This window comes from Nycticebus coucang, chromosome 2 (assembly GCF_027406575.1).
Source record: "Nycticebus coucang isolate mNycCou1 chromosome 2, mNycCou1.pri, whole genome shotgun sequence".
Taxonomy (NCBI): Eukaryota; Metazoa; Chordata; class Mammalia; order Primates; family Lorisidae; genus Nycticebus; species Nycticebus coucang.
The window spans coordinates 15301871-15329665 of NC_069781.1; the positions used below are offsets into that span (position 1 = coordinate 15301871).

Consider the following 27795-nt stretch of genomic DNA (forward strand, 5'->3'; position numbering starts at 1 on the left):
GCCGAACTCGAAATTAATGGGTCAGGGTCGCTAATCTGCTCCCCTGACGTCTCCCCGAGGTCCTTGAGTAAGGGTCTCTAGCACCTGAACCACGCGCGCGTCCCGAGGCCCTGTCAAGGACACTCACCAGCTACGACCCAAGTTACTAAGGAAAGACTCATGCGACAGCAGCGAGCACCGCGGCGCTGCGCAGTGACGTCAGGAGGCGGGACGGAGGCGCTGGCGTAGAGCATCACGGGTGGCCTGGCGGCGGGCGGTGTTGCGGCGGAAGCGTCCGGAGGTCTGTGTGTCTGTGGAGTTGGGACCTGTTTTCGGGGCATGAGCTGAGGGCACAACGCCGACGCCACAAGGTGAGTCCCCCAGTGATGCGTTTCTGTACCTTAGGGCTGGCCCTGCGAGGAGGTCTTAGAAGAGGCTTCCCAGCAGGACGGCTTCTCAGGCCCCGCCCCGGATTGTCCCGCCGCTGGCCCGGAAATAACAATCCGAGTAATGACTCCTCGCCTCTGGGAATTCGCGGCCAGGAATCAGAAAGCCGGGGTTCTAGGCTTGACCCTGCTGTTAGTTTTTAGGATCAAGTGCCTTTGCTTCTCTGGACCTCAGCTTCCCCAAATGACTGTTCTGCTTCCAGGGTGACTGCAGCTCCGCTGGGAGGATGGATGTAAGAGCGTCTTGTGAACTCTGTTAATTTAAGGGATTGTCTCCGTTGCAAACTCAAAGGATTTGCCATACTGTCTTGATCTTTTATTACCCTTTGTCCTTCCTCAAAAAGCCCCGTGCTGAGCTTTCACCAGTGTTTTATTTAAGATTCACAACGACCTTGTGAGATAGGGAGAAATGGTTCCTAGGAAAGAAGAAAATTAAGCCTCTGAGCAGAGAAGTGGCTTGCTTAATTTAGCAAATATTCGGCACCAACCATAAACCAGGAAGTGTACTAAGTGCTGGAAATAGAACCCTGATTAAGATTAGGAAGGCCCTGTTCTGTAGGAACTTAACGTTCTGGTCAGGGGAAACAAAAGGCAAAACATTAAATAACGCATTGGATTAGCGTCTTATAGGAAGAAAAAGGTAGTTATGCTGTAGAATAACAGGGGGCTCAGCTCTATTAGGGAAAGCTTTTCTGTGAAGAGGACACTTAAAGGGAGATCATGTGACTTGCTAAAGACACAATAGGTACAAAAGCAAGATTTGAATCCAGGTTCTTATACACTGCTCTTCCCATTAAAGCATTGAACCTTTTTGTGGTGTTAGTAGCTGTTTGCATTATTGCTGGGGTTTGTTTTTTGTTTTGTTTTTTTTTTTTTGCATTATTGCTGGAGCTTTTTTTTTTTACATTATTGCTGTGGGGTTTTTTTGTTTGTTTGTTTTTTTAGAGACAGAGTCTCACTTGGTCGCCCTCAGTAGAGTGCTGTGGCATCGCAGCTCACAGCAACCTCCAGCTCCTGGGCTTAGGCGATTCTCTTGCCTCAGCCTCCTGAGTAGCTGGGACTTCAGGCGCCCACCACAACGCCTGGCTATTTTTTTGTTGCAGTTTGGCCGGCCGAGTTTGAACAAACCACCCTCCGTATATGGGCCTGGCGCCCTACCCACTGAGCCACAGGCACCGCCTCATTATTGCTGTTTTTATACATAAGAAAATGAGAAGATCCTGTCATTCAAGTGTCAAGGGAAATGTCATCTCCTTCAGAAAGGATGACATTTCCTCTCCACTCAACCTGAAGTAGTCCACCCTCATTTTACATCATCTTGCTTAATTGTTTGCAGCATTCATCACAAATTATATCTTGTTTATTTATTTTGCTTTTTGTTTCATCTTGCTCCTTTTCCAAATATAAGCATCCAGAAGACAGGGACCTTTTCACTTCTCGGACTCCAGTAACTAGGCAATGCCTAGAAAGTAGAAACTCAGTACACTTTTTTTAATGGATGATTTGTCAAAAAAAAAAAAAAGGGGGGGGAACGGAAAGAAGATAAAACTGTTCCTCCCCTGTTTACAATCTTGGGATTCTGTTTTATGTCTGTTTTATCTTCCGGAGATAGAAAAGCAAGAGCTATGGTTCACTCATTTCTCCATTTTCAGTACATAGCCCAGGGTTAATAGTACCTAGTTGCTTGTCACACCTTCCTGAATGTATTGAAGACGTAAGTGGGAAAGAAAGAAAATAACCGACATGTGCTGGAAGTAGATAAATATATTCAGCCAACAATTACCTAGGGACTGCGTGGCTGGGCTTTATGGGATGAAGTGAATAAGAGGTAATGGCAGTGTCAATATATGTCAGCTGTTTTTTTGTTGTTGTTTTGAGACAGGGTCTCACTCTATTGCCTGAGCTAAAGTGCAGTGCAGTCTCAAACACATGCTCAAGCAATCCTCCTACTTCAGCCTCCAGAATAGCTGGGGCTACAGCCACATGTCACCATGCCCAGCTAATTTTTTCCATTCTTTTTACAAACAAGGTCTCGCTGTGTTGCTCAAGCTTATCTTGAACTCCTGGCTCTCAGGATGCTCTTATCTCTGCCTCCCAAAGTGCTGGGGTTGTAGGGATGAGGCGCCATGCCCAGCAGAGCTGTTATTAAGACACAGTTCCTGCAGTGCTGGCTTCTGAGGCACTTTTGGATATACAGAACGCATGTGCTCTCTAGCAGGAACTTGTGAAGTCTAGCATAGCCTACCATCTTCCCAGGCCCTTTATCTTCTCTTATACATTTATTAAAGCTTTATTTTAAATCCGTCATCTCACTTTTGGTCCTCTCAGCAACCTTATGTTATAAGCAGGGAAAAATTGGTTATTTAAAGGCGAGGAAAACAAAGCTCAGAGAGAAATGATTTCCCTTGGAAATGTCACCATTTGAAACCAGGTCTTTTGACACCAACCTTTCTGCTCTTTCTACTGCTGTCTCTGTCATAATCTTCATTCTTTGGCTAAAGACTAGTAATAGTTTAAGCCAGGGGTCCTCAAACTATGTCCTGCAGGCCACATGAGACTGTGTGATTGTATTTGTTCCCGTTTTGTTTTTTTACTTAAAAATAAGATATGTGCAGTGTGCATAGGAATTTGTTCATAGTTTTTTTTTTTTTTTAACTATAGTCTGGTCCTCCAACAGTCTGAGGGACAGTGAACCGGCCCCCTGTTTAAAAAGTTTGAGGACCCCTGGAAGTTAACATAAATTAAATATTTTCTAGGTGCCATGCACTGTTCTAAATGTTTTAGGTGTATTAACAGTGAATCTGCACAATAAGTTTGTGAGGTATTATACCCATCTTACAAGGGAAGAAACCAAGGCACGAATGGTTAAGTAACTTGCCCAAGGTTACAACCAGCAAATGGCAGAACTGGACTAACTAGGGAGGAAATTAGTCTCTTCTTCCTAGTTTCTCCCAGAATATTAAACATGATAATAGCTACTATGTATTGATTATTTTCTATTAGGTATAGCATGTAGTGATTTTTTTATATACTATCTTTTATCTTCACAACAACCTTATAAAATAAGAACTTGACCTCCATTTATATATATGAGGAAACTGAGCCCTAGAAAATTTAGGTAATTCACCACGTGACACAACCTACATTCCAACCCAGTTTTAATTCCAAAATCTATGCACAGATTTCCTCTATTGCCTCTTCCATGAGGAAAAGGGATGAAATGCTGCTCTTCTCTACCCACTCTCTTTAATGCCATTAAGACTTTCTTCCTGGTGGTTTCCAAGACTTATTTTGGGTGACAGTTGTTGAACTGTTAGTATCTTGTAGTAATAGAGAGTTTGGCCTCCTGCCCAGTTAGCCTCTGGCTTGGGAGGAGGAAAACTATAGTTTCTCCACACAGAGCCACACCCCTTTCACCTTAAATGGCAGCTTCTGTGCTCTGGCTGCCGGAAGAGCTGTCCCAAGGGAACTGGTTCTTGGGCCCTCGTTGTGAAATAACTGAAGCCTTTAAAGGACTGCCCAAAGGGCATGCCCTCCCTGAATAAATGTTGAGTTGAATTTGAAATCTCGTGTTTACACAGTTTTATTCTTCTCCTGCCTGAGTGTTCACATTTCCTTTAGTATTTCATATAGATTGATGGAAGCAGAAACTAAAACTCTTCCCCTGGAGAATGCATCCATCCTTTCAGAGGGTTCTCTACAGGAAGGGCACCGATTATGGATTGGCAACCTGGACCCTAAAATCACAGAGTAAGTCTAAGTCACTTTAATTCATTACCTACAAACTTGGGATGTTTTGTGGTGATGATGTTCAGAATTTTCACAGGATATAGGGTGTATTTTGATCCTTTTGTTTATGTTTTAATTTATCTTTGAAGAGATACAATGTTGTTATTAGCCTGTTACCGTGTCACTTTTCTTACATTTGGACTGTGCTACTGCAAGGACATAGACTTGAGTATCCTTTAAACTATATATTTCTTTTTTCCTACTTTCCCATTTCCAACTATCTGAATCTTTATACTCAATTGCTATAGGGAACTACTTTCTAGAATCAACCTTGGGCATTCTTTGTCCCAAAATGAAGGAGCAAGTGGAAGTCTTAATACCTTTGCAAACAGGCATACAGGTATTTCTTGGCTATAATTCATGCAGCCACAGAACTGTAGTAGGTGGGAATTGGAAAGGATCTTAGAGAGCATCACAGCCTCTTCAGTTTTCATTCATTCATTAAAGGATTTGAGTGCCAGGTGCCATGCTAAGCAGATTTTAGACCTTTTAAGAACCCTATCTTAAAATTAATCAGAAGCTATATATAAAATAAAAGCACAGGGTTGCTCTTATTAAAGGAGAGGAGAGGTGGACCCAAAGCCTTTTGTCAGCTGCCACCCTTTCTTTGGCAGTCCCTGATGTGGCTCTGGAACCTCTAGAGCACACTTGAGAAGTGTGGAACACACTTGAGAAGCTCTGAGATGATCCATCTCTTATCCTACAGTAGAGGAAACTTGAGGCCCAAGAAACAGAAGTACCATGCACAGGGTCACAAAATTGATTGAACCATACTGACTTCTCACTCTTTTCTATCACAGACGTGATAGTGGAAAGGAGTTTCTTAGCAGAGAAAACTAAGAGGTTTTGTGATGAGAGAAGGTGGTGCTTGGTAGCAGAATAGGATGAGTGGATTAAACTATATGGAGTCAATTCTTAAATGGAATGTGAAATATTCCATAGGCCGTGGAATATATTATCCATCCTAGAAGTTATTCCCTTTGGAATAACTTTGGAATAGTGTTAGAGGCAAGGGGAAAGATGAGGGAGGCTGCTCTTTAGAGTCTGGGATGAGAGAAGTTATATACAAGGGTTGGGATTCATAAGAGAGAAAAAGGGATATAAACCTATAGATCATGACAGAAACTTCACATCCTTAAACCTACTCAAGCTCAAGTCTGCTAAATGTAAACACATTTGGGTCATGTATGATGGTCTTTACGATGTGTTGCCGACATTACATTGCCTTGGTCTCAGGGACATCAGAATAGATGCATTTATTTCCATTCTCTTTTATGGTTCATGGCTTTGAGGATGAGTGTGAATCTGCCCAACCTCTCAGTTAATGCCTCTTCCTCAAAGAAGCTTTTTCCAATATCTAAAACCCAAACTGTAAGTTTGAGTTTTGCTCCCAAGAGTGGTTTCCATTCCCACCTCTGCTTGTCTGAATGGAAATCTAAAGCATGGAAACAATATCGGTTGGCCACAGTTCTCTATAATGTGACCCTTGTTCTAGTTGTGCCCTGCTCTCCACAGGAAAGTTCGTGTGGAAATTTGTCACTTCAGTTTATGTCATAAGTTGGAGTATATGAGTGTTTTCTTTAGTTAAAGCATTACCGAGAACGTGAAATCTAAACTTTCCTACTGATTCTCTGCTCTTTCTACATCAGGCTAAAGGGGGACATCAAGTACTAACCTGTAGACAGGGGCAGTCTGGCTAGAAGTGCTCATGTTCTTCCCACTTCCATATCACCAAAGACCCTTTTTGCTTTTTTGCTTCTGTGGATTCCTCACCTTAGGACATTTCATCTGTCAAAAAAACTGATTTATCAAATAGTAATACATTTATTTTAAAAAATATATAGCTACCAATTATAGCCTATCGTTAACATTTTTGTTTGGTATTACCTCACTTAATTTACTTAATTACACCAAAGAAACCTGACATTTTAATAAGGTAAGTCTTGTGGAAATATCTGAGTTTTTGAAATATATAAATTGGTGGATTCTGTTTCTCTCAGGGTACATTATGGTGAGCCTATGAATTATTTCCCAAACAGTGACTGATTACATGATGTAACATACGTGTACATATGGTAACTGTCATGTAGTCTAATCTGAGAATTTATTAGTTGAATCCAAATCTCAAAACTTCTAATGACTCTTGACAGAAGTTTGCAGAGCATTCTCCAGTTTTCCCAAATAAAATTAAACTTACCCTTCACCTATAAATTGCCGCCAGTTTCTGCTATTTCCTCCTCAACGGACCCTTCTTATCTCTCTTTTCTATGTATGTCCCTGCTCTCTACCACCCTTCTTCCTGACCTATTTTATAAACTGATTTGAATATCCCTCCTATTCAGATGTTTTCTTACCTCTTATTAGAAAACAACATATTTACTGTCAGGAATGGTTATGGGAATATGTAAGACAGTGGCAGTTAAAAAATACTTGTGCACGCAGTTTTTTAGTTTATTTTGTAATCAGTTCTAGTTATTCTATGTGTGTGCCTGTTGGTTACTAATCTGAGTCCTGCTTAAGCTATACTAGGATGTGTCATTCTCCTCCCAGCAGAATATTTATTCTTGACTGTCTAGCACTCTTAAGCTTCTTATTTATTTGTGTTCAACCAGTGGTTGCAAAACTGACTGTTTTAGGGCTATGCTAACTGCCAGAAATACATGTATGATTAAACAGATCTTAGAGGCTTGGTGCCCATAGCACGGTGGTGATGGCGCCAGCCGCATGCACCAAGGCTGGTGGGTTCAAGCCCGGCCCAGCCCAGCTAACCAACAGTGACAACTGCAACAAAAAAAATAGCTGGGCGTTGTGGCGGGCACCTGTAGTCCCAGCTACTTGGGAGGCTGAGGCAAGAGAATCGCTTAAGCCCAAGAGGTTTATGTGAGCTGTGACACCATGGCACTCTACCGAGGGTGACGTATATAGTGAGACTGTGTCTCAAATAAATAAATAAATCTTATAGAGTAGATTTGAGAGAATGATGACACACTCTTATTTATGGAGTTTGCAGATTCCAAACTCATGTTCTTTCTGTATTCTGATTTTTCCCAACTATATGGTGCCTTATATTTCCTATGGTGAAATGAGAATGTTCAACTAAGCAATCTGAGCATTTCTTCTATCTCTAATATGTATGGGTTCTTCTTATATGAGCCCTTGAGAACTTTCTGTCAGGTGAGTGAAATGTTTTTTTGCCTATTTTATAGAAAAGAGTTAAATGAGTCAACTCTGTTTACTGAAGTAGTTAATAATTTTCCACTGCCTAATTCAGTGCTCTTTGCACAAATATTCTAATAATTGAACATTTATAACTTAGTGTGTCCTGAAATGTCCTAGAGTTTTTTAGATTTAAAAATGTAAGCACATTTAATTGTTGTGGGACGTAATCTAACTATAAGGGTAAACAATACCTGTAAATATCATCACTTTAAACAGAGAAGCTGAAAAAGTTAATGTCCATAGACATTATCAATTTCCCACACTGTAATCACAGTGTTTCCTCTAAAAAATTTAATACTGGCTTTCTTTTTTAGGTATTCAGTGTGCTATGTCATACGCCAAATTAATAGCCACTGCATTATGTATAAGAAATAGTCTGAGAGAGAACAAAGCCAGTAGAAATTCTAACAGAAGGAGCATTCTAAGTGAGAAGGAAATCATAAATAAAAGTATATAAGTAGGAATAAGAAAGATTGTTATATGTGAGCAGAATATCAGGAAGGGCTTTTTGAATTAAGGAGAGGTTGAATACTAAATGAATATGAAAATAGTAGTTGGGTAGATAGACCAGTTTAAGACAGAGTCTTTAAAATTTATTCAGACAAGTTTGAATTTCATGTAGAAGAGACTTATTGTGGGTGTTTAGCATGACTGGCATCGTGAAAGTGTGTCTTAGTAGGGAAATCCAGCATCATTGTGTGGGATGAATTGAAGGGGCAAAAACTGAAGATGAAGATTAGCCAGGAGAACTATCATAAGTTAGTCCTGCTAGATAGAGTGAACCTAGAGACCAAGGGTGAGTCTGAGAGGTGAAAAAACTGATTGGAAAGGAGTGGAAAGTTGAAGATGATCCTGAGGTTTCTTGTCTGAGGAATGTAAAGAAATCATGTCAACACTGAGCAGTTGGTCCTGGAAAGGACCATCAGTTGTAAGGAAGAGGTTGGTTTGGCATATGTTCTGTAAATTTAAAAGCAGAGGAGAGCCATTCAGTTGTAAATGTCTTCTGATACAGACTTTCAGGAACAGGATAGTTAAGCTAGAATGAAAGGGGAAATAAATGCATGAGCATGGAAGAACAGTGTTTATCCCTGTAGAAACTTGTGTTTTTCTCTCCGCCTATTCCTTGTTTTTGCTGCTTTTCATGTCTTGGTTTGCATGAAACAGCTTTTACTGTTTGCTTGCTTAAATTGGAAACACAAAAAGACTGTTTAATAATGTACATTGCACAAAACATAAAAACTCACTTCATAATCATCTCTATTCATTTATAAAGAAAATTTTCTCTAGGACGGCGCCTGTGGCTCAGTGAATAGGGCACCGGCCCCACATACCAAGGGTGGTGGGTTCAAATCCGGCCCCGGCCAAAACTGCAACAAAAAATAGCCGGGTGTTGTGGTAGGTGCTCTGTAGTTCCAGCTCCTTGGGAGGCTGAGGCAAGAGAATCGTCTAGGCCCAAGAGCTGGAGGTTGCTGTGAGCTGTAACGTCACTGCACTCTACCAAGGGCGACAAAGTAAGACTCTGTCTCTTAAAAAAAAGAAAGAAAGAAAATTTTCTCTAAAACAAATTGTATACTAAAAACAAAATTAAATGTCATGGGCTTCCCATTACCTACAACATAAAATTCCTAGCTGGGCAAGGTAGCTTGTGCCTATAATCCCAGCTACTCAGAAGGTTGACGTAGGAGGATTGCTTGAGGCCAGGAAGTTCAAGGCTACAGTGAACTCTCCTCACACCACTGTATTCCAGCCTAGACAACAGAGTGAGCTTCTGTCTCTTAAGAAAAAATTGTCTAAGCACACAACATCCTTCCCAACCTGCCCTCTGCCTACTTTTCAGCTTCATTTACTGTCTGCTGCCACTCTTTTCCAAGGGATCAGACTCTTTTTCACCTTTATGTCTTTGCATGTGGTGTTCACTTATGCTGATATGTTCCACTCAGCACTCTTTTGTTGGTGGTGGTGGTGGTTTTATTTGAGACGAGGTCTTGCTATGTTGCCCAGGCTGATCTTAAACTCCTGGGCTCCAGCTGTCCTCCCACCTAGGCCTCCTAAGTAGCTGGTGATAGGGGCATGTGCCTTTGTGTCCAGCTCTAGATCTTCTTTCATGAAGCTTTCTGTAACCGCTACCTCTCCTGCACCATTGGTCCTCATTCTATGATGTTCGGGTACATACTTCTCTGTACAAGTATCACACTAATTTTGTAAAATTATTTGCCTACATATATCTCTCCTAGCCAGAATAGGAAGTCTTTAAAGGCAGAAACCTAGTTTTATTCACCTGGATAGTCCCAGCTCCTAATTGGTTCTTGACACATAGTATCTGTTTAACATTTGTATAGGTTAATTATTGCTGTGCCATTAGTGGGGAAGGCTGTTTTAAAGATCATACAGAAAAACACTGATTAAGTTACAGAAATGGTGTGGGGCTAGTGTGCTAATTCTCTAGCTCCTAAAGGCTGCAGGGCACACTTTTCATTAAGTCAAGCAAGGCTCTGTTGTGAAGTGAGCTCTCCCACACTTCAACTGAAGATAAAAGTGCTTGCAGATGTGAAAGCAGGATCCTTCAGCCTTTTTTCACTATCAGAGCTTGCAGTCCCCATCTCCAGGAAGCAAAGTAGTAAACATTTAATTCCTTTTGTTTCGGTGTTCCTATAATTTCAAGAAATTATCAGACAAGAAAAGAATCCTGGAGAAGTTGAAAGACACAGACCTAAGCAGATGTTCCTGGAATCTTAAGGTCGCACTTCTCTGGCAGAATGTGTTTGTTAGCTCTACAAAGAATAATCTGTCGGCATTTTTTTCTGAGTAAATTAAAATTCATTTCTTAGGAAATGCCTGTTGCATTACCTTCCTGCTATTAAGCTGAATGAAGCTAATGAAAAGATGACCAACCCACAGTAGCCCGTAGATTGTTTTTTAAGAATGGGTTTGACCCACCATTCTCAGGCATCTGACACAGTGTTAAGGTTTGAATGGGTATAGTTAAGTATAAGATGCAGCTGTAGAATTTAAACCCCCAGAGGGGATTCTTTAGCCCATCTGTGTATCTGAGAGACTCACCCTTGCTCTAAACCTATTCATCAAGTAAAACAAGAAATTTGCACTTGAGGTGTCTCCCTTTCTTTCCCCTGAAGAATCACTCCCTATGTTGTCACTAGATGATTGAGGTCTCCTGGTGGAGTTGGGGATTTAGAAAGCAGGGGATCCTAGTTGTTTTCCCTATCAAAACAGGTCTAAAAATAAGATGGATATCCACACTAAGCCTTGGAATCCTTGCCTTCTGCTCCAGTACTAACTCTGTATAATGTCTTCCTTTTTCCTCTGTGTCAGACACCTGATCCAGTATAATGGACTTGCTTGTTGATGTGCATTAGTATCCAATGTAGTATATAGCTTCTGATCCATTTCATGTCTTTCTGCCTCCCAAAAGAGATGCTTGCTCAAGAATAAAATCTTCATGGTTTCTCCCAGAAAACAATGTGAATATAAATGTGGCTATCATGACAACTTTACTGACTCCCTATGGGGTAGAGTTCCCAGTAATAACAGATTTAGCATGTGGGCTGATACCTTTTTAGTATCACAGGGACAGCATTGTTTAGAGAAAGCCTTGACTCCATTTCAATAGCACAAAGGATGCCAGGAGGAAGGCCAAAGGAAAAGGAAACGGGAGAGCTGTTGGTTTGTCTCACCCTTACATCAGATGACAGGAAGTCAGAATTGAGATTGGCCACAGCAACCTGTTAAGGCCACATCTGTTTGAATAACTTAAAAGCTGTATAGAAACCAAATGAGTTTTAAAGTAAGGAATCCAAGAAGAGGATGAGGGGCAGAGTGGGGAGCAATAGCTTGGGGTGAATATCCTCCCGGGAGTAAGTCTTCCTTTTGACCATCTATATTCTTTACTTGACTATACCTCAGAATATAAACTATGTTAAGGCAACTAAAGCTGCATAATTACCAATGGCTTCATGATTTGTAGGACTGGCCAGGTTCCCTGGCTCTGTGTAACACCCGTCTCAGTCATGTCATGGTTCCGCATTATCCTAATGTTCAGTCACATCAGGAATTGAAACTCTCAAGCACTTAAGAAAGTGTCACTGGCTGTATGTGGCTTGATTTTTAGCAGTTTTTCACAAGTTCAATTCGGGTCTAATAATTAACTATAAAATCTAATAGGGAAGTTTTCCAGAACTGTTTTTTAGTTTGTGTGAATGTGTATGTGTTTGTTACTTTATTTTTGAGGTAGGGTAAGATTTGGCTTTTGGAGTGTGGGTGTGTGTTTCTGATGGGAGTTACAGCTATTCACAAACACTATTTCAATGCCAAGAAATTAAAAATAAATAAATCGACACTGTTTTTGAGCGTTTCTCCAAAAGAAAAACAAATGGTACTGTGGGCCAGACAGCTGTTTGTAAGGTATGGGGGGTTTTTTGTTTGTTTGTTTGGTATTTTGTATTGGACAGACGCAGTGCCGTGACAATTCTAGTTCCCATTCCAAATAGAGGCAAACAACTCTGTTTGCCAGATAAACTAACACAGCAGGGGAAGAAGGCAGGGGTGGGGGCAAAAGACTTTGTGCCTGGGGTAAGTTATCTCCTGCTTTTGTCTAGCACTACTTCAGGCTGAGTGCCAGGGCTTACTCACATGGGCTTTTCTTTTTCCACAGATACCACCTCCTCAAGCTTCTCCAGAAATTTGGGAAGGTAAAGCAGTTCGACTTCCTCTTCCACAAGTCAGGTGCTTTGGAAGGACAGCCTCGAGGGTACTGTTTCGTTAACTTTGAAACTAAGCAGGTAATTGAGCTTTATATTTATCACACTCTGATAATCACTCAGGCATCTCTCCTGATTGTATCGAGAATAGCAATTCCTTGTGGACAGGAGCCATGTCTGATTCATACACCGAATCCTAAAAGAGATTCTCAGTAAACAAGCGAATTAATGAACAGCTTTCAAAATTTACCCTCCCTTGGCTCGAGGTTTAAGGCCACTAATTGACCTACTTTTCTGATCAAATGCTTTGGAATGTCCACACTGAGCACATGGACATCCTTCTCCCTTATTCTATTTGTTCCTTTAGTGGCTGGTTGACAAAACCTCCTTTTCTTTGTATACTTCTCAATGTTTCAAAACAAATGCATATAAATTTTAGTATAGAGGAAGAGTACATTCAGCTTCAACCATGACATATACATGTATCTCCTGTATTAAAATTTAGTTCTTGGAGTGGAAATGCATTGATAAAGAAATTGAATGATTTAAATGTACTAAGTATAGAGATACTGCTGCTTATTCTCTATAACTTTATTCATCATACTGTACATAAGAACATTGCCTAGTTATTATATGGGTTTTTCTTCTTATAAAAGGAATGTATATATTATAGATAAAAATAGAAATCACCAAAAAAGAAAATGCACGTCAGTTAGGCCAAGACCCAGAAATGATCACTGTTAATATTTAGTCATGTATCTTTCTATTCTTTTTCTGTCTTCACATTCATGCATACACACATGGACACATATACAGTGTATAACACAAAAATAGGATCATATTACCATTTTTATCACTCAGTATTTTAAAATTTTTCTGCCTTTTAATCACATTAAGGTAACATTCTGTGTAATGATATTTTGGTTTCACTGGTGTATGTATGTGTGTATATAAAATTATTGATTTATATTAGAGATTTGTGCATTTTATTATATGTTACTTAGACTCGTTAAAAATGAATCAACCCCATTAGCAAATAGGGAGGCATCATTTTGATTATTTGAGTGTATGTTTGACTAATACCCAGTTGTTAGCTATTTGAGTTGTGCCTAGTGATTGGCTAATGTAAGCATAACAGTAACGAGTATTTTTATAGTTCTAACTATGAGTATGTTTGTTACATTTTTGGAATGGAAGGGCATCATCAAAGGCCATGCATATTTTCTCTTAATACAACTGCCAATTTTCTTTAAGAAATGGGTATGTTCTGAGACTGGAGGAGAGTGGCGGGCACCTGTAGTCCCAGCTACTTGCAAGGCTGAGGTAAGAGAATTGCTTGAGCCCAAAAGTCAGTTTCCTGTGAGCTATCACCCCCTGGCACTCTATCAGGGGTGACAGATTGAGACTTTGTCTCAAAAATAAAAAATAAAAACATTGAACTAGAAGTTACAAAGCCTAATATACTTTTGGCTCTTTTATTTATCGACTTTGAGCAAGTCCTTTCACCTCTTTTGGCCTCAATTTTCATCTAAAAATGAAAATTAAAAATACAAACCCTCCTTGCTTTATAGGAAGTTGGGAGAGTAGATGAGGATACACAAGGAAATATAGTTGGCATTTAATAATATTTTTGAGTATATAAACTTTGAAACAATGTACAGAGGTAGGAAATTATTTTTTAAAACTCCATCCCCTGCTGGCATCTTATTACTGCCGATAAGATAACTTCAGAACTAATAGAGCATGCTATAAGTTCTGATTCACCAAATGAAACTTAAAAGATAAATGTCCCTTTTCTGTTACTCTTTTTTTTTTTTTTTTTGCTGAAGTGGGGCAAGGATGGCCAGTGAATATCTAATGCCTGACACATAATGGGTACTCAGTAAATATTTGTTAATGCCATACTGACGAGCTCTTCACAAACAGGAGAATCACAGTAAAACCAGACTGAAATGCCTACTGGTACACCTCAGTCTCCTGTCTTCTAGGGCACCCAGTCTAATTCTGTTCCTTAAGGTCTTCACCTTTATTAAACATGGGTTACACTTGGCTGAACGCCACATGGTTACAAATGAGGCAAAGAAGATTTGGCAGGATGGGAAAGTACAGCCAGGTTTCCTGGTAATGACCTAAAGTGACTATTTTCCAGCTTCAGGAATTCCTTTCAACCTTGTTGCTCCTGTATCTGATGGGGAAAGGGTCAGGGAATTTTTGGCTCTGAAAACCAGGTGCATAGATTGACTTAAACAAATACCTTGCTAACAGTCTCTTTGACTCACTCTTGCTTTTTCCGGCCTAGTTTCCTTCACCCTCATGTCCTTTGAAACCATTAATGTAAAAAAAAAAAAAAGAAAGAGAGAAAGAACCATTAATGTTTCTCACTCTGGATTCAGGGAGTAACCCCTAGTCCAGGATATGTGGGGTGTACACATTTTAAGCACTCTTACCTATATGTTACCTTTTGAGGCTAAATTGAGTTGAAGTAGCAACATGTAGTATGATGGCATCTTCACCCAAAAGATGGCATTAATCAAATGAATGCTGTCATCACCATGCAACAGGCAGGTCAGTCAAAGAAAATGGCAGAAGCACAGTTGTCGTTCAAGAAATACAAGATCAGGGCGGCGCCTGTGGCTCAAGGAGTAGGGCGCCGGTCCCATATACCGGAGGTGGCGGGTTCAAACCCAGCCCCGGCCAAAAACCAAAAAAAAAAAAAAACCATGAAGAAATACAAGATCATTTTGAAGTGGTATTTGAAGAGGTGCGGTTGAGTTTGCCCAACTTAGCATTCCTTGACTTCTGCCTGTGGGGGACCTTAAAGGATGTGGTATACCATAGAAAACCAGCTACACTGGTGGTATTTCAGGAAAAAATTGAAACGACTTGTGCAGCAATACAAGTGGACACTTTGGTCATGGTTGCTCAGGCAGTAGTTCACCATAATCAGAAGTGTCTGGACACTGATGGAACCACTTTGAGCACTTCTTGTAATTTCAGAAGTCAAACATGATTTGTATCCATCTGTTGTTACTGGTATATATTATTACAATTTTAATACAATGTTCTCCTTTCTTTTTTTTTTTTGAATGAACAGAAACATTTTTATGCTATTATTTGTATCTACCATGCCATGAATTCATAGGGGAAGAGGTTCCAGCAGCTCGGGGAGGCACCTGGCCATTTAATGTGGCAAAGTGTTGATTGACTTTTGAATTCATGGGAAATAGGTTCCAGCACCTTGTATCACTGTTACATGGGGACTATTGTTATCCTGTGTGCTATGCTATACACATATTATGCCATGAGCTCCTGGGGAATAAATAGGTTCTTGCTCCTAAAAACATGGGTCCATTAGTACTCCTGTGTGCTATGTTATATGCTTATCATGCCATGAATTCATAGGGAATGGGTTCCAGGAGCTCAGGCTCCTTTCCGTTAGTTTTGACAAAGTGGGCTTCTCTGGGTGGCGCAGGCTGGCGCTTCAGTTGAACCCAGATACCTTTCTCTTTGGCTTCCTTCTTTTTCTGATCATTTTCCTTCACACGTTTCAGGAAGCTATCTTGGCTCTTAGAGTGCTTAATATGCTCAATATGAACATTAATCCTCCTCGCGAGGATCTTGCCCTTAACTTGTTTGTTTACAACAATGCCAACAGCATGCTGGGTAACATTGTAAACTCTTCCAGTTTTGCCATGGTAATATTTGTATGGCATGCCTTTTTGAACAGTACCCATTCCCTTGATGTCTACAATATCACCTTTCTTGTAGATTCGCATATATGTGGCCAAAGGAACAACTCCATGTTTTCTAAAAGGCCTAGAGAACATGTATCGGGTGCCTCTCCTCTTTCCCTTTGTGTTTGTCATTTTGGTGAATTACTGGAAGATGGCGTCTCCGGCCGGAAGGCACAATGTTCTCCTTTCTTAAAATGTGTATATGTTTGTTTGGTACCCTCTGTAGCTCCAGCGTCACTGGGGTACTACGATTCCTTGACATAGTAGGGATGCTACCCTAACTAATGGAAGTTTGTAGAAAGATATCACCTAATAAGAACAGTAGGTTCTAGTAGCTAGCTAACTGCTAGCTAACATTTGTAAGAGTATGCCGTACACCCTACGCTTTACGTGTACTTGCTTGATCCTCCCAACAACCATGAGGGAACAAGTACTGTTATCTGTATTTGACAAGTGACAAAGCTAAAGACATTAAGTGACCTGTCAGACAGCAAACAACTAGCAAGAGACAAAGCCAGGATTTTAATTTTTGTCTCACTTTTAAAAATTCATACACTTTTTGTTCTGCATTTTTATTTATTTCTTTCTTTATTTTTTGAGACAGAGTCTCACTATGTCACCCTAGATAGAGTGCTGTGGTGTCACAGCTTACAGCAACCTCAAACGCTTGGGCTTAAGCGATTCTCTTGTCTCAGCCTCCCAAGTAGCTGGGACTACAGGCACCCGCCACAGCGCCCAGCTATTTTTCTGTTGCAGTTGTCATTATTGCTTAGCTGGCCCCGGCTGGGTTTGAACCCGCCAGCCTCAGTGTATATGGCCAACGCTGTAACCACTGGCTACAGGCGCCGAGCCTGTTCTGCATTTTTAAATTCGAAACCCTTGCTAATTATTTACTGAAAGCAATTTGGTTAGAAACTTCAGCCAGGCGCAGTCACTCACTGCTGCAATCCTAGTACTCTGGAAGGCCAAGACAGGTGGATCACTTGAGTTCAGGCATCCGAGACCAGCCTGAGCAAGAGTGAGACCTTATCTCTACTAAAATAGGAAAATTAGGCTTGGCGCCTGTGGCACAAGTGGCTAAAGTGCCAGCCACATACACCTGAGCTGGCTGGTTCGAATCCAGCCTGGGCCTGCCAAACAACAATGACGGCTGCAACCAAAAAATAGCCAGGCGTTGTGGCAGGTGCCTGTAGTGCCAGCTACTTGGGAGGCAGAGGTGAGAGACTCGCTTGAACCCAGGAGTTGGAGGTTGCTGTGAGCTGTGATGCTATGGCACTCTACCCGGGGCAACAGCTTGAGGCTCTGTCTCAAAAATAAATAAATAAATAAATAATAAAAATAGGAAAATTAGCCAGGCATTGTGGTGGGACTAGCTGGGAAGCTAAGGCAAGAGGATTGCTCAAGCCCAAGAGTTTGAGGTTGCTGTGAGCTATGATGCCTTGGCACTGTACCCAAGGTGACAGACTAAGACTTCAGCCAGCAAAGATAGTCACGCCCTGTGACTGAGAATACATGTAGCTAGTTAAGAACTTGAAAGTTGTGGCTAACATTTGTCCCTTTCTTGGACAGGAAGCAGAACAAGCCATCCAGTGTCTCAATGGCAAGCTGGCTCTGTCTAAGAAGCTGGTGGTACGGTGGGCACATGCTCAAGTAAAGGTATGTCTGAGGCACCAGGGATGCTGGAGAGACAGCATCAAGCCTCGTTTAAGCAAGTCTTCTGAAACATAGTTGTCCACTTAGCCATTTGCATCCCAGCCTCTTCACATCTGGAACAGCCATAGTTTGGTCTCCTACTTATATTTACTATGTGTATTGCCAGATTTTTCTTTTGAGAAACATCTCAGGAAGGATTTAAGTTCCTTCATTGTTGCTCTTCACATGCCCACAGATCCTGTTTTTGATTGATTTTTCCGTGTGGCTAATGTGTATACTCAGACCACTATCTTTTTTTTTTTTTTTTTTGGTAAGGTTATTCTTTGGAGGAAATAAAGTGTTTATTTTTAAAATTATTTGCTTCAGGCATTATTAGACTCTTCCCAGCTTCTGAAGTCTGGAGAGTTTGAATTTGCTTATTCTAAATGCTTGAGAATTGAATATTTGTATGAGTGCTTAAAGCACTGGCTTCTCCTTATTCCAGAGATCTTGAGTAGGGTGTGGGTTTGTGGAACTTGGCAGTGCCTGTATTGTCTCCAAGCCCTGAGAAGTGGCAGGCAGCCCTGTTCATCCTGTAGTTACTGTAGTTGGTCTCTAGGGAGAATGTGCTAGAAAAGCTGTGGCCATTAGAAGAAAAAAAATGAATGATGCTTAGTTCCAGCTGGCACCGAAGTGGTAGAGTGTATGGACTGGAGCAGTCCCAAGAGTTGATTCTTGACCTGCCTCTGAAAAGATGAGTGACGGTTAGGGTTGGAACTTAAGTCTTTAGCTGTATGAGCACAGTTATGGATCAGAGACACTCTTCCCTTCCCAACAAGCTTCCAGTGAAGAGTCACAGAAACTGAACAGACATGTAAACTGTATGTTCAGGCTGAAAAACAAAGGTCAGACACTTTGGATCCTTCTGAGTATTTCAGGTAATCACAGAGCCTTCTCAATTTCTAGGACATACTGCCTTGAGAGTAGAAATAAAGAGAATTACCAAATACTTCTTTTACTCAGAATCGAGTCTCATTTGCATGTCGTTTTTGTATTCCGCATCTCATTGACAAGGCATGCAAGAGAAATCATCCTTCATTCCTGTCTTTCATTTGAGAATCTCTGTGCCTTATGGTTCTCTTTTCCTAAAAAAAAAAATTTTTTTTTTTTTTTATGAGAGGCTCTCAGTTGCTCTTTTTTATTATATTTACTTTTTTAAGAAGTATGTAATTATCTGACATCAAATTAAGCTATTCCTTTACTGTACAATGTTTTTAGCTATTGAAAACTGTTACTACTTTTATTCTCCATTCAGGCCTATTAAGAGTTGAATATCATGCCCAGGCCTTGTGGCTCGTATCTATAATCCTAGCACACTGGGAGGATAACTTAAGCCCAGAAGTTTGAGACCATCTTGCACAATAACAAGACCTTGTCTCTACAAAGAAATATTTTTAAATTAGGCAAGCATGATGGTGCATGTCCATAGTCCAGCTACTTGGGAGGCTGAGACAGGAAGATTGCTGAAGCCCAGGAGTTGGGAGCTCTGGTGAGCTATGATGATGCCACTGCACTCTAGCCTAGGCAACAGAAAAAAAGAGAGATGGACATTATGCTTAGCATTTTGTAAAATTTAAAGTATTTTGAATAAAACAAAACAAAAACACTGGAACTCCCATAGTTGATCGCCTCCCTACATTGACCACTTCCTTAAGTTGACCTAATTTTCATAGACCAGACACATACCACATATACTTATCAGGATAGTGACCTTAGTTCCTTATGTTGACTACCTCCATATGTTGACCAGTTTGTTACATTCCCTTGGTGGTCAACTTACAGAAGTTCTACTGTAGCGTAAGAGATGATAGGTAACAGTTAAAAGAATTTAAGGGGACAACTGCCATGTATTTGTACCATCTGGGGATTTGAAAGTTGAAAATTTTTTTCTACTAAATAAGGAGGAACTGATGTCTTGGATGGAAGCTTCTTCTCTATTTTTCTAAACTTATAAATTTAGGCCAAAACTATGGAATTTTGCATTAATTCCAAATATAAAGCAGTCTTAAAATTGTCTAGAAACATGCTAATGATACGCTGGTAGTATTAGAGTTTCTGAACCCATACACTACAGTAAAGGGCTGGTTTCTGCCCAGGTGAAGTAATTTCTCTTTTTCTTACTTTCAGAGATATGATCATAACAAGAATGATAAGATTCTTCCAATCAGTCTTGAGCCATCCTCAAGCACTGAGCCTACTCAGTCTAATCTAAGGTAAGATGGTATACTGTAGAAAGACAGTTATTCAAGAGTTTGAGCCATTTTTTTATTTAGCACCTTCATTCATACCAAGGTAAATCTTCAAGACTCTTTATTTAGAATAGAATCTACTAACTTGGCTCAGCACCCATAACATAGTGGTTGCAGCACTAGCCACATACACTGAGGTTGGGCCAGCTAAACAACGACAACTGCACCAAAAAAAAAAAATAGCCAGGCATTGTGATGGGTGCCTGTAGTCCCAGCTACTCAGGAGGCTGAGGCAAGAGAATCGCTAAGCCCAAGAGTTTGAGGTTGCTGTGAGCTGTTGACACCATGGCATTCTACCAAGGGCAACATAGTAAGACTCTGTCTTCAAAAAAAAAAAAGAATCTACCAACTTGGTATGAGATGTGTGTTCAGTACTCTCCAGAATAAATACATTTCTTCCTCCTCCATTTTCTAAAGATCATGTATTCCCCATTTGTAAAACTCACTCACTCAAAAAGGCTGGGTGCACCTACTATACACCAAGCCTTGTTCTTGGCACTGGTAATACAAAGATGAGTCAGACACAGTCCTTACCCTAAAAATAAGCATCTTAATATAAGGCCTTATGACATTTTTGGCATTTGTCATTATACACTTAATTCCTCCCCCACCATTAGTTACCGTATTCAAAATTTTAGTTTGCAGATTTTTAGTTCTGTGTACTATTGCGGCAACTATAATAGTTTTGGTTCCAGTTTGTACAAATTGTCATCTGCTTCTTTGGGCAGGAAACCTAAGAGTTGGGTAAAGAAAGGGGAGATGAAATGGATAGTTGAACAGAAGTAAAGAGTTTGGGGTTTTTTTGGCATTGTAGCCAAGTGAGAAATTTTAACAATAATGATAACAATAGCCAGGATTGTTGAGCTTAGCATGAAGCAGGCACTTTATATGTAGTATATTTAATTATCATAAAAATTCTGATAAAAATGTGGTTACAGTTTTACATATGAAGAAAATGAAACTTACAGAGTGGTGTAATACCTTGGCTGAGATCACACTGGTAGCAAATAACAGAGTTAAGATTCAAAGCCATAAGTGTCTGTTAGACTTTAAAATTCAGTCTTTTAGTTACTACTTGAGAAAAGCTCCAGGCTGTGAATGCAGGAATGTAAAAAAAGCTAGAAACCTGTACTAGGGGAGGGGAGAAGGATATGTGATGGAACATATGTGATACAAAAGGATCAGAAATCAGTAGTTACAAAGTCAGGAAAACAGTGCCTGTTGGGATGGAGAACCAGGCAAGGAAAAAAATGTCATTCATGGATGTTATCTGCACCAAACAAAACCAATTTACAAGCATCTCATTAAACTTCAGGAGGAGATAGTCCTGAAATGTTTTCAGGTGTGGCAAATAAGTAACTAGTTACTAATTTTAGACTTATTTAATTTTAATATCATGGTATTTGTTAAGGTTATGCTGCCTTTACTGTTTTACGCTCCTGGAAATTTTTTTTAAAAAATTGTAACTGTAGATTCAGCAAACTTCTTATATCCTCTGTGCTATTGTCAGAGATTGATTTGATTTGAACCTCCTTGATCACAGATTATTAATCTCCATGTCAGTTTTCATAAGTCTAACTCCTATTGGGAAGGGATGACTGCATTTTATGCTTGGTGGTCTTCATGTTACAATGAACATGCCTATCATTGTTTCTTTCTTATAATTAATGTTTGCCACTTGTTTACAAGATAGCCTAGTGTTTTTCATCTGCTTTTCAATCCAGAGAACCTCAGTTTACATCTTTTTTTTTTTTTTTTTTTCTTTTTTGAGACAAAGTCTCAAGCTATCACCCAAGGTAGAGTGCTATGGCATAACACTCTCAGCAACCTCAAATTCTTGGACTTAGGTGATTCTCCTGCCTCAGCCTCCCAAGTAGCTGGGACTACAGGCACCCGCCACAACTCCCAGCTATTTTTTGGTTATATTTGTCATTGTTGTATTAACATCTCCACCTAATTAGATACATTTATTTCCCTGTGACTTATATTGAATGAGTGGCTGGCTATCCTGTTAATGGAAGAGGGGCCACAGTGCATCTCAATAATACCTCAGTGTTCTTTTTATTGTGACTTAGTTTTTAAATCACTTGTCCATGTGAATTTATTGGGCATATTCCACACAACTGTATATATCTTTTGAGAATATCTAAAAGGCCATAAAATTGGCTATAGACTATTGACAGTACTAAGAATGGAAAGTTAAAGGCAGCCATAGGCCGAAGGATACCCACCACCTGGGTGCTTTGCATTTTAGTCTGGAGATAGCAGTGACCTTAATCAAGAGCAAATCTTTCACATCTTCTCCAGCATCTCTTCTTCTCTGTGCAGTAGAGGGCTGTTCAGATCCCAGCCTGATGGAGAGAAAAAGGCAAGAGCTTTAGTGATAAAACTGTTGAATCCTAGATCCACACTTCATTAGCTGTGTAAACCTTGGGCATATCACAATCTCTGTATTTGTTTCTTTTTCTATAAAATGTGGATGGTAACCCTTACAGAATTAGTGCAAGGATTACAAACAATATAAATAAAAACCTGGGCACTGGGCAGCACCTGTGGCTCAAAGGGGTAGGGCACCGGCCACATATGCTGGAGGTGGTGGGTTCAAACCCAGCCCCGTCCAGAAACTGCAAAAAAGAAAAAAAAAACAAAGCTGGGCACTATGCCTAGCTCATTGTAAACACTCTGTGAGGTGGTGTCTGTGGCTCAAGGAGTAGGGCGCCAGTCCCATATGCTGGAGGTGGCGGGTTCAAACCCAGCCCCAGCCAAAAACCAAAAAACAAACAAACAAAAAAAAAAAAACACTCTGTGACTGGTATAGCCTTCATTAACCACATTTGTGAGTAAAAAGAGAGTACAGAGTTTCCAGAATGATTTTTTTCTATTATTATTTAGTAATTCAAAATGTGGTACAGTGTAATGGTTAGTAGCATCAGCTTAGGAGACAGTTTGTATTCAAATGTCAGATAATAGCTTATGACTTTTTTTTATTTTTAATTTCAGCTTGCTTGTTCATTCTTCATTTGAAATACTTTTTTTTTTTTTTTTTTTTGTTCATTTTCTTTCTTTTTTTTTTTTTTTTTAGATGTTCTTTCTCTGGCGATGCTCTGTCCCCTTGCCTCCCCAGTAGCGGGGATTACAGACGCCCACCACAACGTCTGGCTAGTTTTAATGTTAGTAGAGACGGGGTCTTACTCTGGCTCACTGCTGTTACATAAACAGGTCTCGAACCTCTGAGCTCAGGCAATCCACCCACCTCGGCCTCCCACAGCGCTGGGACTACAGACGTGAGCCACCATGCCTGGCAATAGCTTATGACTTTGGGCAAGCTAACTTTCCTTTGCCTCAGTTTCTTCATCTGCAAAATAAGGAATACAGCCTACCTTATAATGTCATTTTTCAGTCCTACGAGAATCATTTTTGATGCCTGCTCTCTGCCTAGTACTGAGGTGTTAAATGGTGTCTGTGTCTGAAGAGTAAATGTAAGATACATGAATTACTTCCAGTGATGTCTGGGCTTGCATTAAAAATGTAATAGGTGGTGCACATGTAATCCTTTCTTAAGATGAGAGCATTAGTTATTTTTCTCTTGTATATAAAATGTTTAAATGTTCATAATTTAGTATCTTGTTTCCTGATACATAAGTAAGAGGCACAAGGAGATGAAATATAAAAATATTTTCCAAATGTACCTAGGTCCACTCTGATCCTCCACTGTCCTTTTTTTCAGTGTTACTGCAAAGATAAAAGCCATTGAAGCAAAGCTGAAAATGATGGCAGAAAATCCTGATGCAGAGTATCCAGCAGCACCTGTTTATTCCTACTTTAAGCCACCAGATAAAAAAAGGACTACTCCTTATTCTAGAACAGCTTGGAAATCTCGAAGATGATGGTTGTGAATTAATGTAGCAGCAAAAGCAAATTGGTCTCCACACCTGAAATCCTCTGCTTTTGTACTTTGTAGATGTGAATGGTACTACCCAACAGAGCACAATCACATGTTAGAGTTTGGTAACATAAGTTTTGGTTGTTCTTACGGATGTCTGTTCCCTAAACTGTGTGGAATTGAGCATCATCCAGAATAAATAGGATTGTGTCCCAGATTGTGATTTGAACCCTGGGATACTCTAATTGGCTAGTTTGTTTGGATCTGTAACTCCAGAAACATTCTGTAGTGTGCCAGAAAGGAAGGCAAATATACAGAATGTTATTTAAATCAGGAAACTAAATGTATTAACATCCATTAAAAATAATCGAGCATTTTTCTGTGCTCATGTATCTTTACAACATAAAAAGTAAGATATAAAGAGAGTGAAAGACATTTTAAATCATGTTCAGAACTGTAATTCCAGCATTTACTATGGAAATCCCTCCAACTGGACTAAAAAAGAAAAATTTCTTGGCCAAAGGGAGCTGGTTCTTTGAACAAATGTTGTAGTTATCTGTTGAAGAATTATGCTTATTGTTTCAAACCCAATTAGGAAAATATGGTGTATATCTTAAAGTTGTTTGCATTGACAAAACTGTAGAATCAAATTAAGCATTTTATACCACAACGGAAGTTCTGTTTAGAAATCCAACTTTTATTCTATAGTGATCATATTTTAAAAATCTAAATAATCCTACCTTCTACAACACCAAATGTTGTTATTAACATGGAACTTTTAAAATGGCACTTATTGCATGAAGATTGTTTTTATAGCATGAGAATATTCTATTTGGAATTGTATCATGATCAATCTAATTAGAAAAGGCAAAATTTCTTTGAAAACTTAAACATTGCTATATTAGTCACTATCGATCATTATTTCCTAATAATCGTGTAGAGGTCTGAGTAGAAGAGGTTGCATGATCTTGTGCACAATGAGCAGGGCATAAGCAGTGGCCACAGAGAGTCAAGCAAACACTACTCTGGCACCAAGACTGTAATGACCTCATGATGTAGGTAGTTTTAAAAGACTGCATGACTTGGAAGTGATTCTTCACTCATAGAACATACTTCTCCCTAGATATTTTTGCTGGTTTGAACATTCTAAATTTAACAATATAGAAAGATAAACCAACAGATTGGGAGTGTGTTTCTTCAGCACAGTTTCGGTCATTTTGGTGCCAAATGTGACACTTTCATTGGGCAGCACCATTGCTCTTTACCAGGTCAATCACTTTGTTACTCCAGGCGCCATTCTTGGTGATTGCAGACTATTTACCACTATTGTTCTAGCAAGAGGAAGCTTTCATTATAAGAACTTAAGTCTTCCCGTGAGTGTAAATGAATTTAAGACACTTGAATCAAAACTTCAGTGTAGTGAGGTTTCAACATTCACACAACTGTTCAGAGAAATTGTTACCATTTTTCCCAAGGTTAATCTTTTTAGATAGCTTTAAATGTCAAATGCTTTCTGCATTTTTAGCTGTGTCTTATTTATGATACAAGTAACTCTCCTTCCATTTGGGGGATAGTTCAGAGAGATGGGAGCACTGGCTCCCATTTTTCTGGTGACTTCTTGGAGTATAGAATTCACCATTTTATCCTTAAGTCCTCAAAGGGTTCTGGTGGAGTAGAACTTAATGCTAAATAGTATTCTATTTTTAATAGGAGCTTAGAAAATACTTAGAATTATATAGAATTGTTTCCTTTAGAAACCAGAGCTATTTATTTGTATTTAAAGCAATGTTTATTATTTGTACCAAGTCTTATCCCTCCGTGTGAATAAATGTAAGACAAAATCTGTGTGGTTTATCTTCTCTCGTCCATTCATTGAAATAGACTACAGCTTTCTGGTAGGTTGTTGCCACAGAGGACGCTGTCCACGTGGGCTACTGCTTCTAAGTGGGCTTTGCTTCAGAGGGTTCAGAGGGCTCTGGCTAGAGAGTCGGCCTTAGGGACAGTTCTCTTCACCCTTTATGCTCCCCTACCTCTGTTAGAGAGGAGTTTTGAGACCAGCTGTTCTCATTGCAAATACCACTATTTAAAAAGAAGTTGTTAATGGAAGTCTTGTCCAGTCCTATGCCATGTTTAGTCTCTCAAAGTAGAGGTTTCAAAAGAATCAGTGTATGACTCATAAGTATGCTGGAAGCAGTCTGATGAAAGATTTGTAGAATGTGTTAACTTGGTCAACTCTGAGTACTTTAAGTAAAATTCTTTTTTTTTTTTTTAGACAGTTTTACTATGTCACCCTCGGTAGAGTGCTGTGGTGTCACAGCACACAGCAACCTCAAATTCTTGGGCTTAAGCAATTCTCTTGCCTCAGCGTCCCAATTAGCTGGGACTATAGGCACCTGCCACAACGCCCGGCTATTTTTTGGCTGTGGTTGTCGTTATTTTAGCTGGTTCCAGCCAGGTTTGAACCCGTTTGCCTCTGTGTATGTGGCCAGCGCCCTAGCTGCTGAGCTTACAGGCGCCAAGCCAGTAAAATTATTCTTTGGTTTGCTGGTTAATTATTTTGGTTTACTGAAATTGTATCACTTACAATTTTGATTTAAACAAGGGTGAAGGATTGAAGGAAATATTCAGGAGAGAGATGAACTATCTTAATCTCAGCTCCTATTTTGTCAAATACAACCCACACCAGTCAATTTTCTATAATTCTCATCTCTTTGGGGAAGGAGCTCATATGAGGAAAGATACTCCAAGGCATGTCAAAAATCAATAGCACAAGTTTTATGAAACCAAGTATTCTATAGCCCTGTCCCTTGATTCTTAAGGTATGCATAATTTCCTAAATTAGCAAATATATCTGATTTTTATACTATATAAAGGATGAGTTGTTGCCTCAAATGTCAAACATATCCTGTGTCTAATCATTTACGTTTCTAAAATATGATTTGATCACAGGATATTTATCCTTGATTCCTCTTTTTTCCTTCTGTTCCTATCTAGTCCTTCAATAAATTCTGTCTACTCTGCCTTCAAAATACATCTTGAATCCCGCCATTTCTCACAACCTCCAACACACTACCACCGTCATCTCTTGCCTAGACTATTGCAATCCCTTCCTAATTAATATCTCCTTGCCTCCTTGTGGCCTATTTTCCTCACAGTTGCCAAAGCAGTTCTTATTAGAATTATTTTAAAATATCATTCTCAGGGCAGGGCGCAGTGGCTCTTGCCTGTAAATCCCAGCACTCTGGGAGGCTGAGTTGGATTGCCTGAGCTTGCAGGTTCAAGACCAGCCTGAACCAAAGCAAGACCCGGTCTCTAAAAATAGCTGAGCATTGTGGCAGGGGCCTGTAGCCCCAGCTACTCGGGAGGCTATGGCAAGAGAATCGCCTGAGCCCAAGAGTTAGAGGTTGCTGTGAGCTATGATGTCATGGCACTCTACTGAGGGTGACATTGTGAGACTCAAAAAATGTCATTCTCAGTGGCTTTCCATTACACCTAGAATAAAATGCAAAGACTGTAAAGCCCTAACTGGCCTGTCCCTGACTACTGACTGACCCTATAGCCTTCTGTTCTCCCCTTGCTCACTGTGCCCCAGCTGCACTGGCCTCTGCTATTCCATGAACACAAGAGAGCCCCTACCTCAAGGCCTTTAGTGCACTGTAAAGCGCCTGGAGTGCGCTTTACCCAGAGCTCCATTTGATGGGTTCTCGTGTCTCATCACAAGCCAATCCCTGGCCTCCCTCTTAAAATTATAGCCCTGTCACTCTCTTATTCCTTCCTCTTCAGATTTTAAATAGCACCATTCTACTGAACATTATATATAAACGTATTTCATCTCTTTTCATTAGAATGTAAGTTCCATGTAAGCAGGGACTTTATCACTGCTATATCCTCAACATTTAAAACAATGCTTGGTGTGTAATATGTAGTACATGTTCAATAAGTGTTGAATGAAATACCAGAATCCTGGTATTTGAGAGCTGAAGGCCTTTGAGAGACCACTCCATTTAGCCTCCTCATTGTGCAGGAGGAAAGATGGAAACCCAAAGAGACAGTGATGTGGCCAGGATCACATAGTTAATAGGAGAGCGT

The 27795-nt window shown here is 40.0% G+C and overlaps 2 protein-coding genes across 6 annotated transcripts in view; one reads left to right on the forward strand and one right to left on the reverse strand.

Moving 5' to 3' along the window:
* MRRF (mitochondrial ribosome recycling factor) overlaps positions 1-345 on the reverse strand; it is a 66578-nt gene extending 66233 nt beyond the window's left edge. For 3 of the 4 annotated variants that reach the window (XM_053563663.1, XM_053563701.1, XM_053563628.1), the window contains exon 1: positions 128-248. Coding sequence is in view for 1 of the 4 variants with exons in the window: in XM_053563625.1 (XP_053419600.1) it covers positions 128-320 (193 nt within the window). In the remaining 3 variants the exon portion in view is untranslated. Of the gene's footprint in view, positions 1-127 lie in introns of all 4 variants that reach the window. The other variant, XM_053563625.1, reaches the window with a different exon arrangement.
* Positions 222-25543, forward strand: RBM18 (RNA binding motif protein 18). 2 transcript variants are annotated; one of them, XM_053563728.1, is made up of 6 exons: positions 222-350; positions 4047-4175; positions 12103-12229; positions 17452-17538; positions 19702-19787; positions 23551-25543. In XM_053563728.1, exons 2-6 carry the CDS (start codon positions 4063-4065, stop codon positions 23708-23710), a joined length of 573 nt encoding a protein of 190 aa, XP_053419703.1. In that variant the 5' UTR covers positions 222-350; positions 4047-4062; the 3' UTR covers positions 23711-25543. The 2 variants fall into 2 exon arrangements, with proteins under 2 accessions (XP_053419703.1, XP_053419710.1); XM_053563735.1 differs by lacking the exon at positions 222-350 and adding an exon at positions 507-658.
* The last annotated feature ends 2252 nt before the right edge of the window (positions 25544-27795 follow it).

Excerpts from the sequence above, each read along its gene's own strand:
- RBM18 (XM_053563728.1), top strand. The coding sequence starts at position 4,063 with ATGGAAGCAGAAACTAAAACTCTTCCCCTGGAGAATGCATCCATCCTT. Across the intron at positions 4,176-12,102 it reads CTGGACCCTAAAATCACAGA|ATACCACCTCCTCAAGCTTC; the intron begins GTAAGTCTAAGT and ends CTTTTTCCACAG. Across the intron at positions 19,788-23,550 it reads CCTACTCAGTCTAATCTAAG|TGTTACTGCAAAGATAAAAG; the intron begins GTAAGATGGTAT and ends CCTTTTTTTCAG.